Source organism: Scyliorhinus torazame, chromosome 15, assembly GCF_047496885.1.
Source record: "Scyliorhinus torazame isolate Kashiwa2021f chromosome 15, sScyTor2.1, whole genome shotgun sequence".
NCBI lineage: Eukaryota > Metazoa > Chordata > Chondrichthyes > Carcharhiniformes > Scyliorhinidae > Scyliorhinus > Scyliorhinus torazame.
In genome coordinates this window covers 185,721,715-185,734,041 of record NC_092721.1, presented here as the reverse complement: position 1 = coordinate 185,734,041, position 12,327 = coordinate 185,721,715, and the positions used below count along the sequence as shown (strand labels likewise).

The window sequence follows — 12,327 nt, the reverse complement described above, 5'->3', positions numbered from 1 at the left end:
CTCCATTTCCTAGAGTCTCTGAACGCTATGGCCAATGGTTCAATTGCCAGCGCGAACAGTAATGGGGACAGGGGGCACCCCTGCCTTGTTCCCCTATGTAACCGAAAATACTCCAATCTCTGCCGATTTGTGACTACACTTGCCACTGGGGCCCCATAGAGGAGTCTGACCCAACTGACAAACCCCTCCCCGAACCCAAACCTCCTCAACACCTCCCATAAATACTCCCACTCTACCCTATTGAATGCCTTCTCTGCATCCATCGCTACCACTATATCTGCCTCCCCCTCCGCTGGGGGCATCATTATCACCCCCAACAGCCGTCGCACATTGACATTCAATTGTTTCCCCTTTACAAATCCTGTCTGGTCTTCATGCACCAACCCCGGGACACAATCCTCGATCCTCGTCGCTAGCACTTTTGCCAGCAACTTGGCGTCTACATTCAGGAGCAAGATAGGCCTATATGACCCGCATTGCAGTGGGTCTTTATCACACTTCAGGATTAGTGATATCATCAATGAGACATCTAATTAGAATGTTTCTTAACCCATTCCTTAACAGTCTCCCCTTCCTTGGAGAAAAAATAATAATTTGGTGAAAACAAAATTTTAAGAAACTCAAAAACACACACGCAATTTCCCCCCCTCTTTTTTTTTCATTTTTGGAAAGAAAAAAAAACAGTCACAGAAACAATAACAATTCATTAACAATATCCAAAAGTTTCTGTGAACTAGCCCCTCTTTTCGTAAAACAATCGGACAATTGGCAGCACGGTAGCATAGTGGTTAGCATACTTGCTTCACAGCTCCTGGGTCCCAGGTTCGATTCCCGGCTGGGTCACTGTCTGTGCGGAGTCTGCACGTTCTCTCCGTGTCTGCGTGGGTTTCCTCCGGGTGCTCCGGTTTCCTCCCACAGTCCAAAGATGTGCAGGTTAGGTGGATTGGCCGTGCTAAATTGCCCTTAGTGTCCAAAAAAAAAGTTAAGTGGGGGTTACTGGGTTAGAGGGATAGGGTAGATACGTGAGTTTCAGTAGGGTGCCCTTTGTAAGGGCTGGTGCAGACTCGATGGGCCAAATGGCCTCCTTCCGCACTGTAAATTCTATGATTCTGTCAACCCATTTAATTTTTGCTATCTCCCCTTTGTCCAACATCTGCTTCAAATTTGCGATGTCTATCCTTAACCTTTTCTCATTGACACTTTTTGTAGAGTGCACATTTTCCCACAGGGATTTATTGTAAATTTGACACTCAATGGCTATGTTACCCAAATCCCCTAATCCCAAAATATCTGTCAATATCTGAGATATATAAAAGGCTATATCCACCACCTCTACAAGGCTCCAGCACCATCTCAGCAGCCAAAGTGCTTTTGACCACTCCTTATTTTCTTTGTTTCCCACGCAAGAGGGCAACATTTACCATTGTTCCCCAAAAGGAAAATTATAAAACCTCCTGCGCTTGAAACCCCATCGCATAAATTTGCATAGGACGCATCACTATAAACTATGAGTTTCAATTGCCTAAGATCACCTAAAACCGGGAACCTCAAAACACACTAATCTTCATCTGAAATTCTTTCGACCGTCAAAACCATATAGACTTTCTGGCCTCGGGCAATTTGTTGTTTATTCACTCCTACATTTTAAAACAATCTTTTCAGCCTTGTCAGTGTTTTTTATAGATTGGCTTGATAATATAAAATTAAAACAAAAAATGTTGGAAATACTGGCAGCATCCGTGGAGAGAGAAAAGCAAAGAGTTAACATTTGGGGTCGGTGACCTCTCGTCAGAATGTTAACTGTTTATTTCTTCATAGATGCTGCCATATCTGCTTAGCATTCCTAGCATTTTCTGTTTTTCTTTTGATTTCCAACATCTGCACCATTTTGCTTGTGGATTGGGATTTTGATTGGTTTCTCCTTTTTTTAAGCAAGGGAAATGCTAATTCAGCAGGCTCTTCATTTGCCCTCGAGCCTCTTCTAACAGAGCTATAAACTCTAGGCTAGCTGCTGTTATGCACTGTATAGTTGCTGTGCACCTTAAGATTATATTCACTGGTATCTCAATTCTGTCCTTCCTTTCTTTACAAGGTGAACTTCAGATGGCTGAAGCAGTTGCTCTTGTGAACACTCTGCCCAACTGGCATGTTGTGGATAAAGTTATTCTTTCCACAAAAAGTCCAGACAACAAATTCATTTTTGGCAAAGGCAATTTTCAGACTCTTACAGGTAATTTGACTTTCTTAATGGTAAAATATGAACTAAAAGCCACACGCTTCTAAATTACATACTTTGAAAGGTATAATTTAAAGTGACAATTGTTAATGAAGTTTTTCCCAGTGGTTAAGAAATTGTTCTTTAAATGTCTTATTCCACCATAATTGGAATGCATTAAAAAATATATATTTTATGAAGTTTAGGCCCCCAAGCAGTCATGAAGAGATGGAAGAACAGATATGCGGACAAATATAAGGGGCGAAATTCTCCCGAAACGGCGCGATGTCCGCCGACTGGCGCCCAAAACGGCGCCAATCAGACGGGCATCGCGCCGCCCCAAAGGTGCGGAATGCTCCGCATCTTTGGTTGCCGATCCCCAACATTGAGGGGCTAGGCCGGCGCCGGAGGAATTTCCGCCCCGCCAGCTGGCGGAAACGGCCTTTGATGTCCCGCCAGCTGGCGCGGAAATGGCATCCCCGGGCGGCGCATGCGCGGGAGCGTCAGCGGCCGCTGACAGTTTCAGTGGAGGGAGTCTCTTCCGCCTCCGCCATGGTGGAGACCGTGGTGGAGGCGGAAGGGAAAGAGTGCCCCCACGGCACCGGCCCGCCCGCGGATCGGTGGGCCCCGATCGCGGGCCAGGCCACCGTGGGGGCACCCCCCGGGGCCAGATCGCCCCGCGCCCCCCCCAGGACCCCGGAGCCCGCCCACGCCGCCTTGTCCCGCCGTTCAAAAGGTGGTTTAATCCACGCCGGCGGGACAGGCAATTTATCGGCGGGACTTCGGCCCATCCGGGCCGGAGAATCCAGCGGGGGGGCCCGCCAACCGGCGCGGCCCGATTCCCGCCCCCGCCGAATATCCGGTACCGGAGACTTCGGCAACCGGCGGGGGCGGGATTTACGGCAGCCCCTGGCGATTCTCAAACCCGGCGGGGGGTCGGAGAATGATGCCCCAGATGTGTAAAAATAATAGAGTAAGGGTATTCAACTTCCCCAAAATTAATTGGGGTAGGTAAAGTGTGAAAGACTTAGAGGAGATGGAATTTTTAAAGTGCATCCAGGAGAGCTTTTGAGCCATCCGATAGGAAGTCCTATAAGAAACGGGGTGGTATCTGACGTAACTTTAGAGAATGAGGCCAGGGAAGTGGTAGAGGTGTCAGTCAGGGAGCATTTTGGTGATAGTGACCATAACTCGGTAGTTACGGAAAGGGACAAAGATGGACCAGAAATAAAGTTTATGAACTGAGGGAAGGCTTACTTGAATAGGATAAGACAGGATCTGGCCAAAGTGGACTGGGAGCAGCTACTTGTAGGAAGATCTATTTAAAAAGGAAATATAGAGAGTACAATGCCAACAAGTTCCTGTCAAGGTAAAGGGTGCGGCCAACAAGTCCAAATAATTCTGGATGTTAAAGGATATACAGCATTGGATAAGGAAAAAAAGGGAAACTTGTGGCAGATTCAGGGGGCTCTAAGTAGTGATGCCCATGAGGAGTATAGAAATGCAGGGGGTACTTAAAAAAAATAAATTAGGAGAGCAAAAAGGAGGCATGAAAAATCAATGGCAGGCAAAATAAAAGAAAATCCCAAGAAGTTTTATAAGTATAATAAGGACACAAGGGTAACCACGGAAAGAGTAGGGACCAAAGTGGGAACCTCTGTGTGGAGTCAAACGACGTAGGTGAGCTATTAAATGAATATTTTGTATCTTTATTTAGTATGGAGAAGGACGATGTAGGTATAGGAAGCAGGGAGAGGGACCGCAATATAATTAACAGATTAGCATTGAGAATGAAGAGGTGTTAGTGGTTTTAATGGGCTTAGAAGTGGATAAAGGGCCCAAATGAGATGTGTCCTAGGCTGCTGTGTGAGGCAAGGGATTGCAGGGGCTCTGGTGCTCATTTTCCAATGCACTCTGGCCACAGGAGAGTGCCAGAGAGCTGGAGGACAACTAATGTACTATTCTTCAAATTGGTAAATGGGAAAAACAAGATAATTATAGGCCAGTGAGTCTAACATCAGTGGAAGGAAAACTACTGGAAGAAATTCTGTGAGACAGAATTAATCTGCATTTGGAGAGGCAAGGATAATCAAGGATAGTCAGCATGTCTTTTTGGGGGGAAATCATGTCCAACGAATTTGATTGAATTTTTGGAGGAGGTGACCAGGTATGTAGATGAGGGCAGTGCAGTTGATGTAGTCTACACGGACTTTATTAAGGCTTTGACAAAGTCCAGCATGGGAGACTGATCAAGAAAGTAAGAGCCATGAGATCCAGGGAAATTTGGCAAATTGGATCTTAAATTGTCTTATAGAAGGAGGCAGAGGTTAATGGTTGAAGGTTGTTTTTGTGACTGAAAGTCTGTGTCCAGTGGTGTTGCACAGGGATCAGTACTGGGTCCCTTGCTTTTTGTAATGTATGTTAATGATCTAGATGTGAATGTAGGGGAATGATCAGTATGCTCACAGATGGCACAAAATTGGTGGTGTGATAAATAGCGAGGAGGAAAGCCTTTGATTACAGGATGGTTTGGACAGGTTGGTCAGGTGGGCAGAACAGTGGCAAATGGAATTTAACCCTGAAAAGTGTGAGGTGATGCATTTTTGGAGGACTCCCACGGCAAGGGAATGTACAATGAAGAGTAGGGCGCTAGGAAGTACAGAGGACCAGAGGGACCTTGGAGTGCATGTCCATAGGTCCCTGAAGGCAACAAGACGGGGTTTAAGAAGGCATATGGGATACTTGCCTTTATTACCCGAGACAAAGAATATAAGTGTCTATATGCGCGATCTTCTTGGATAAAAAGAATTTAAGAGCAGGGAGGGTATGATGGAGCAGTGTAAAATGTTAGTTAGACCTCAGCTAGAGTACTGTGTGCAGTTTTGGTCGTCACACTATAGGAAGGATGTGATTATATTGGAGAGGGTGCAGAGGAGATTCATCAGGATGTTGCCTGGGCTGGAGCGTTTCAGCTATGAAGTGAGGCTTGATGGGCAGGGGTTGTTTTCCTTAGAGCAGAGAAGGCTAAGAGGGAACTTCATCGAGGTGTACAAAATTATGAGGGGTATAGACAGGAAGAAACGTTTCCCCTTAGTAGAGGGGTCAATAACCAGGGGCATAGATTTGAGGTAAGGAGCAGGAGACTTAGAGGGGATTTGAGGAAAAACCTTTTCACCCAGAGGGTGGTGGAATGTGGAACTCACGGCCTAAAAGGGTGGTAGAGGCAGGAACTCTCACAACATTTGAGAAGCATTTAGATGAGCAGTTGAAACGTCATAGCATACAAGGCTACGGGCCAAGTGATGGAAAATGGGATTTGAATAGATAGGTGTTTGAGGGCCGGCACAGACACATAGGCTGAAGGAAGGGCCCATTTCTGTATTGTAAAACTCTATGACTATGACAGAACGTACATGAGACCCACTGGACCTCTGTGGGCTATTTGTGCGGTAAGCACATTTGAAATGATGTACTGTTAGTGGATTCAACTATTTTAGCAATGCTTTGTCACTGTTCAAATAAGAAAGTGACATCTTTCACGGCCTCATTGTGTTCCAAAACACTTTGCAGAAAATTAAGAATTGTTTGAAGTGTAGTCGTTGTTTGATGCAATTTAAATGCTGCTGTTTTACAGAAAAAATAAAAGGACTGCCACAGATTACTGCAGTGTTTATGAATGTTGAACGACTGTCTGCATTATCAGAGGTAAAGAAGCTTCACCCAACACCAAAATGTATGATGTGAAAGTATTAACTGATCACAATAGGTCTGTACTCGTTGGAGTTTAGAGGATGAGGGGGGATCTTATTGAAACTTGCAGGATACTGAGAAGCCTAGATAGAGTGGACGTGGAGAGGATGTTTCCACTAGTAGGAAAAACTAGAAGCCGAGGGCACAGCCTCAGACTGAAGGGACAATCCTTTAAAACTGAGATGAGGAGGAATTTCTTCAGCCAGAGGGTGGTGAATCTGTGGAACTCTTCGCCGCAGAGGGCTGTGGAGGCCAAATCACTGAGCGTCTTTAAGACAGAGATAGATGGGTTCTAGATTAATAAGGGGATCAGGGGTTATGGGGAGAAGTCAGGAGAATGAGGATGAGAAACATATCAGCCATGATTGAATGGCGGAGCAGATCCGATGGGCTGAATGGCCTAATTGTGATCCTATGTCTTATGATCTTAATGTGTGGATTGTTACATAATAATTGATAGCAAATAGTAGGGCAATAATTTCACCAAAGTGGTTAAATTGCAACCACAGAAGGGATGCTCAGAAAGTTCTTACAGTATCCGAAAGTGGCAGAGATTAAAAGAATGCTTTGATCCGCACCTTGGTTCCTGTTATTTTGTAATTTGCCACAGTTTTGGAGCTATTATTATATCAGGATGGATATTGGGAGCCAATCAGCTGCATGCTTCAAGTGCATGTTTCCCACACTTAACTATTAATATATTGTTATTGCTAGTCCATGAAAAAAAAATTATGATTCGTGGTAAGGACATGCTCTGGTGGGATACTATTTCATTTGACTGTCGTAGGTTTGACCTTGATCCTGTGCTGGCTTAGTTGGTCACAGCCTTGAAACTAGTCGGAAAGCCGTTATTGGTCTTAAAGTCAGATGGTGTTCCTGTTTCTGACCATTATCCAGCAATCCCTGGCCACTGAAAAGTGCAAGTTTGTGACCATCGGGTGATTAGGCTTGCTTGTCAATGCTCTCGTTCTCTGGGCTTACACATTCAGACAAAGTTTTGATGGGCAGCTTAAGGAGCAGTATAGCAGAATGATCTGGCGTCTTCAGGAGAAATTTGAAGGAAACTATAAAGTTAAATATGTTTATTTAAAAGTAACAGTGTAAAACTATTAAATTCTGGGCATAGATGCTACCATACAACATTCACTTCAATTTCCTCGAGCTGCTCAACAATCTAATAAAGTACAGAACAAAATATATATTTTAGAAGCTTTGCACTGCTGCAAATATTTTTGGACAGCCGGCAGCGTCTTGATCAATACGTTTGCTCCTCGTGTTGTTACCTTCTCTGTGCCGTGACAAGCCATTCTTGGATTTCATGAACACGGAAAATTGATTAGAAAACCATTTAGAAAATAATTAAAAATTGAAGTGTTGGATATTTTTGCCCTAATTGTCATTTTTTTTTGAACAAACAATTTTACTGAGATATTTTTTGGCATTGCAAACAGTTACAGATTACAGAAATATGCAAACATCAACAGAAAACCAACACTTCAACCAAACCATAAGGCACATAACCGCTCCTCTCCCATAACCACTACCCGCCTATTTATCCCTCCTACTCTACTCTAATCTCCCCCCCTGCTGACGTTCAAACTCCCGCGAAGATGAATGGTTGCCACCTTCGGGCGAGCCCCAATACAGATCCCCTCAAGGCGAACTTGATTTTTTTCCATACCCAGAAAACTCGACATGTCCGAAAGCCATAGTTCGGGCTTTGGGGGTTTTGAGTCCCTCCATGCCAGCAGTATTCGTCGCCAGGCTATCAGGGAAGCAAAGGCCAGAACATCGGCCTTTTTCTCTCCTGGACTCCTGGGTCTTCTGAAACCCTGAAAATTGCCACCCCTGGACTCGTCACCACCCTTTTTTTCAGTACCCGGGGCATGACACCCATAAATCCCTCCCAGTACCCACTAAGCTTAGGACATGCCCAAAACATGTGAACGTGGTTCGCTGGTCCTCTAGCGCACATCCTCTACCCCAAAGAATTTGCTCATCCGAGCCACCGTCATTTGGGCCCGGTGAACGACCTTAAACTGAATCAGGCTGAGCCTGGCACATGTTGCGGTTGAGTTTACCCTACTCAGGGCGTCCGCCCATACCCCGTCCTCCATCTCCCCGCCGAGTTCCTCCTCCCATTTGAGTTTCAGTTCCTCCGCCTGGGACACTTCTCCCTTCATGAGCACCTTGTAAATATCCGAGACTCTACCCTCTCCTCCTTCTCCTCTAGAGACTATTCTGTCCTGGATCCCTATTGGCAGGAGGCGTGGGAAGGATGCGACCTGTCTGCGTATAAAGTCCCGCACCTGTAAGTACCTAAAGTAATTTCCCCTTACCAGCCCAAATTTCTCCTCCGAAGCCCTCAAGCTTGCAAAGCTCCCCTCCAGGAACATATCGCCCACCCTCCTCACCCCCGCCCGCCGCCATGTTCGAAACCCACCATCCATGTTCCCAGGGGCAAATCGATGGTTATCACATATTGGAGCCCAGACCGACGCACCCACCTCCCCTACATGTTTCCTCCACTGGCCCCATATCCGCAGGGCCGCCCCCACTACTGGGCTAGTGGAGTACCTGGCCGGCGAAAGCGGTAGGGGAGCCGTGACCAGGGCTGCCAAGCTGGTACCCCTGCACGAAGCCGCCTCCACCCGCTCCCAAATAGATCCATACCCATCATCCATTTCCTTATCATGGCTTTGTTAGCCGCCCTGTAATAGTTGATCAGATTCGGCAATGCCAGTCCCCCCTCGCTGCGGTTCCTTTCAAGCATCGCCTTCCTCACCCGCGGGGATCTTCCCACCCAGACAAGGCTCACAATGATTTTGCTGGTCCTTTTGAAGAAGGACCGCGGGATAAAGATCGGGAGGCACTGAAAAATGAACAGGAATCTTGGGAGGATTGTCATCTTTACCGTCTGCACCCTCCCCGCAAGTGATAGCGGGAGTGCATCCCATCTCCGAAACTCTCTCTTCATTTATTCCACCACTCTAGTCAAATTTAACTCTCTCACAGATAGTCCCACTCCACCCGGTCAACGGCCTTCTCCGCGTCCATTGCCACCACTACCTCCACCTCCTTGCCCGTCGGGGGCATCATAACCACATTAAGAAATCTTCTCAAGTTGGCTGTCTGTCTTTAACGAACCCTGTTTGGTCGTCCCCAATCACCTCCGGTACACAGTCCTCAATTCTAATAGCCAGGAGCTTGGCGTCCACATTAATCAGGGAGATTGGCCTGTATGACCCGCAGGATTCCGGGTCCTTGTCCCGCTTTAATATCAGCGAGATGGTGGCCTGCGACATCGTCGGAGGTAGGGTCCCTCTGTCCCTTGCCTCATTAAAAATGAGGTCAGCACCTGCCCCACTATCTCCGAGAACTTTTTGTAAAACTCTACTGGGTATCCATTCGGACCCAGGGCTTTACCCGACTGCATGGCCATTAGGCCCCCCAGTACCTTCTCCGCTCTAATCGGGGCCCCCAGCCTGTCCACTAGACCCCTGCCCACTTTTGGGAAGGTTCGTCCGTCCAGGGACCGTTTCATCTCCTCCGGCTCCTCCAGGGGATCTGAAGTGTAGAGCTTACCATAAAAGTCCCGAAACACCTTATTCAGTCCTGCCGGGTCCTCCATTCTGCTCCCCTTCCCTTCCACCACCCTACCTATTTCCCTGGCCGCCTCCCTCCTCCTGAGTTGCTGCGCTAGCAATCTGCTAGCCTTCTCCCCATGCTCATACACCCTTCCCCTTGCCTTCCTAAGCTGTTCCACGGCTCTACTCGTGGATAGCACTCCCAGTTCCGCCTGCAGTCTCCGTCTCTCCCTGAGTAGTACCTCGCCCGGGGACCCCGCATGCTCCTCGTCTATCCTGTGGATCTCCTGAACCAATCTATCCATTTCTGCTCTGTCCGTCCTATCCCTGTGGGCCCGAATTGAGATCAGCGTCCCCCTCACTACTGCCTTCAGTGCCTCCCACAGGGTCGCTGCGGAAAACTCCCCCGTATCGTTCACCTGTAGGTAATTTTGCATACACTTCCGCAGTCTCTCACATATCCCCTCCTCCAACACAATCCTACGTCTAATCTCCATTGCGGGTGTTGGTAATTCGCCCCACTGACCTGCAGGTCCACCCAATGTGGGGCATGGTCCGAAATAGTGATTGCTGAGTACTCCGTATTTTTCGCCACCCCTACACAGTCCCTGCTCATGATACAGAAATAGATCCTAGAGTATACCCTGTGAACATGTGAGTAAAACGAATATCCCCTTCCCGTCTGCTGTCTGGCTCTCCATGGGTCTACTGCCCCATTTGCTCCATGAACCCTTTCAGCTCCCTTGCCATTGCTGGGCGCCTACCCATTCTGGGACATGACCGGTCTAGACCCGGGTGGAGGACCGTATTGAAGTCCCCCCCCCCCCATAATCAACTTGCGTGAGTCTAGGCCTGGGATTTTCCCCAGCACTCTTTTAAGAAAGTCAGTGTCGTCCCAATTCGGAGCATATATGTTCACCAGCACCACTCTCCTTCCCTCCAGCTTGCCCCTTACCATAAGAATCTGCCCCCGCCGTCTGCGATTACGCCCTCCGCCTCAAATTGAACCCGCTTATTGATCAGAATTGCTACCCCCCTGGACTTAGAGTCCAAGCCCGAGTGGAAGACCTGGCTGATCCAGCCCTTCCTTAGCCTAGTCTGGTCAGACACTTTCAAATGTGTCTCCTGCAACATAATTACATCCGCCTTTAGAGCCCGCAAGTGTGCGAACACACATGCCCTCTTGACTGGCCCGTTTAGTCCTCTGACATTCCAGGTGATCAGCCTAGTTGGGGGGCCCACGGTCGCGTCGCGCCCCCCCCCCCCCCCCCCCCCCCCCAGTGCCGGTCAATCATAACCCTTCTTGGGCCCGCCCCGGCCCATGTGCCGCCCCTCTTGGCAGTTTCCACCCCCAACCTCCTCTCCATTACCTACTTCAGACCCCTCCAACGTCAGCAGAATAACTTTACTCCCCATTGCTTACCGGCCACCTTTATGTTACAGTGAAGGCTCCAACAAACAAAAAGAACACAACAAAAGGTTTAAAAAAAAAAGCGAGAGGGGGATCCCCTCCCCCCCGCACACCCCGTAGGCAAAAGCTGCCAAAAATACAACACAAGGCACCTTTAAAGCAGTAAACAATCTACAGTCAGTCCAGGCACAGTAGGCATCCCCCCCAAACAATAACTCTTGGACTCTAGCTTGAGACCGTGCGTCCTTTTTGCGGGACCAGCCCCTGATCCCTCGCGAAGTCTATCGCTTCTTCGGGATCGGAGAAGTAGTGGTGTTGGCCCTGATGCGTGACCCAAAGACTAGCTGGGAAGAGCAGACCAAATTTCACGTGCTTTTTAAATAAAACCTCCTTAACTTGTTTAAAGACTGCTCGACACCTGGCCACCTCCTGGCCTAGGTCCTGATAGATGCGAAGAACACTGTTATTCGACGTGCTGCTCTTAGCACTCTTGGCCCACTGCAACACCCGTTCCTTATCCGCGAACCTGTGGAACCTGATCACCATCGGACGGGGTGGACCCCCCGGACGCATCTGCCTCGCCTGTACTCTATGTGCCCCCTCCAGCAGTCGCGGAAAGGCGCAGCCCCCATCAGCTGCAACGACAGGTCAGCCACAAACGCTGTGGCATCTGCTCCCTCAGCCCCCTCCGGGAGGCCGATAATCCTCATATTTTGTCTACGGGCTCTATTTTCCAGCTCCTCTACTCTGTCCAGCAGTCTCCTCCGTCTCTCCTTCAACCCATCGACTTCTAGCGCAGCCATCGTCTGCGTGTCCGCCTGCTCCTCCACCGCCTCCCCCAGCTCCTTAACTTTTTCGTCCTGGGCATCCAATCTCTGGTTCAACTGATCCACTGCCTTCTGAAGTGGGTCCAAGTTATCCCACTTCAATGTGTCAAAACTGCTTTTAATCACCTGCACCATGTTTTCCAGCGCTCGCTGGATCGCCGGGTCCGTAGGTCCGCCATCTTTGCTCCCGGGTCAGCTTCCACTGCACTTTGCCTTTGTCCTTTCCTTTCCCGTTTTCGCTGCTTTCTGCTCTCCTGCGGTTCCATGCAGCTCTGCCCGTTACTCAGCATCTCCGTGGCAGTCTTTCCAGCGCTCAGCAATCCCAAAAAAACGGGGAACCATGTCCACAAATCCTGCCGGAGTGAGAGCCACCGAATGCGCGAATTACTCGCTCATTGCTGCCACCAGAAGTCCTCTAATTGTCATTTTATGAGAATTTTAGACTATCTTATTATGGACCAGACCACAACATTTTATTTAATTTGTAAGACTGAGAAAAGGATGCTTTGCTCCAGGCGTGACTCCGTGCACAAATAG

At 48.3% G+C, this 12,327-nt stretch overlaps 1 protein-coding gene across 1 annotated transcript in view; it reads left to right on the top strand.

The window, feature by feature from the left end:
* gtpbp6 (GTP binding protein 6 (putative)) overlaps positions 1–12,327 on the top strand; it is a 33,619-nt gene that overhangs the window by 7,776 nt on the left and 13,516 nt on the right. The window contains exons 3-4 of the mRNA XM_072477273.1: positions 2,093–2,230; positions 5,850–5,920. Of these exons, the coding sequence (XP_072333374.1) occupies positions 2,093–2,230; positions 5,850–5,920 (209 nt within the window). The remainder of the gene's footprint in view (positions 1–2,092; positions 2,231–5,849; positions 5,921–12,327) is intronic.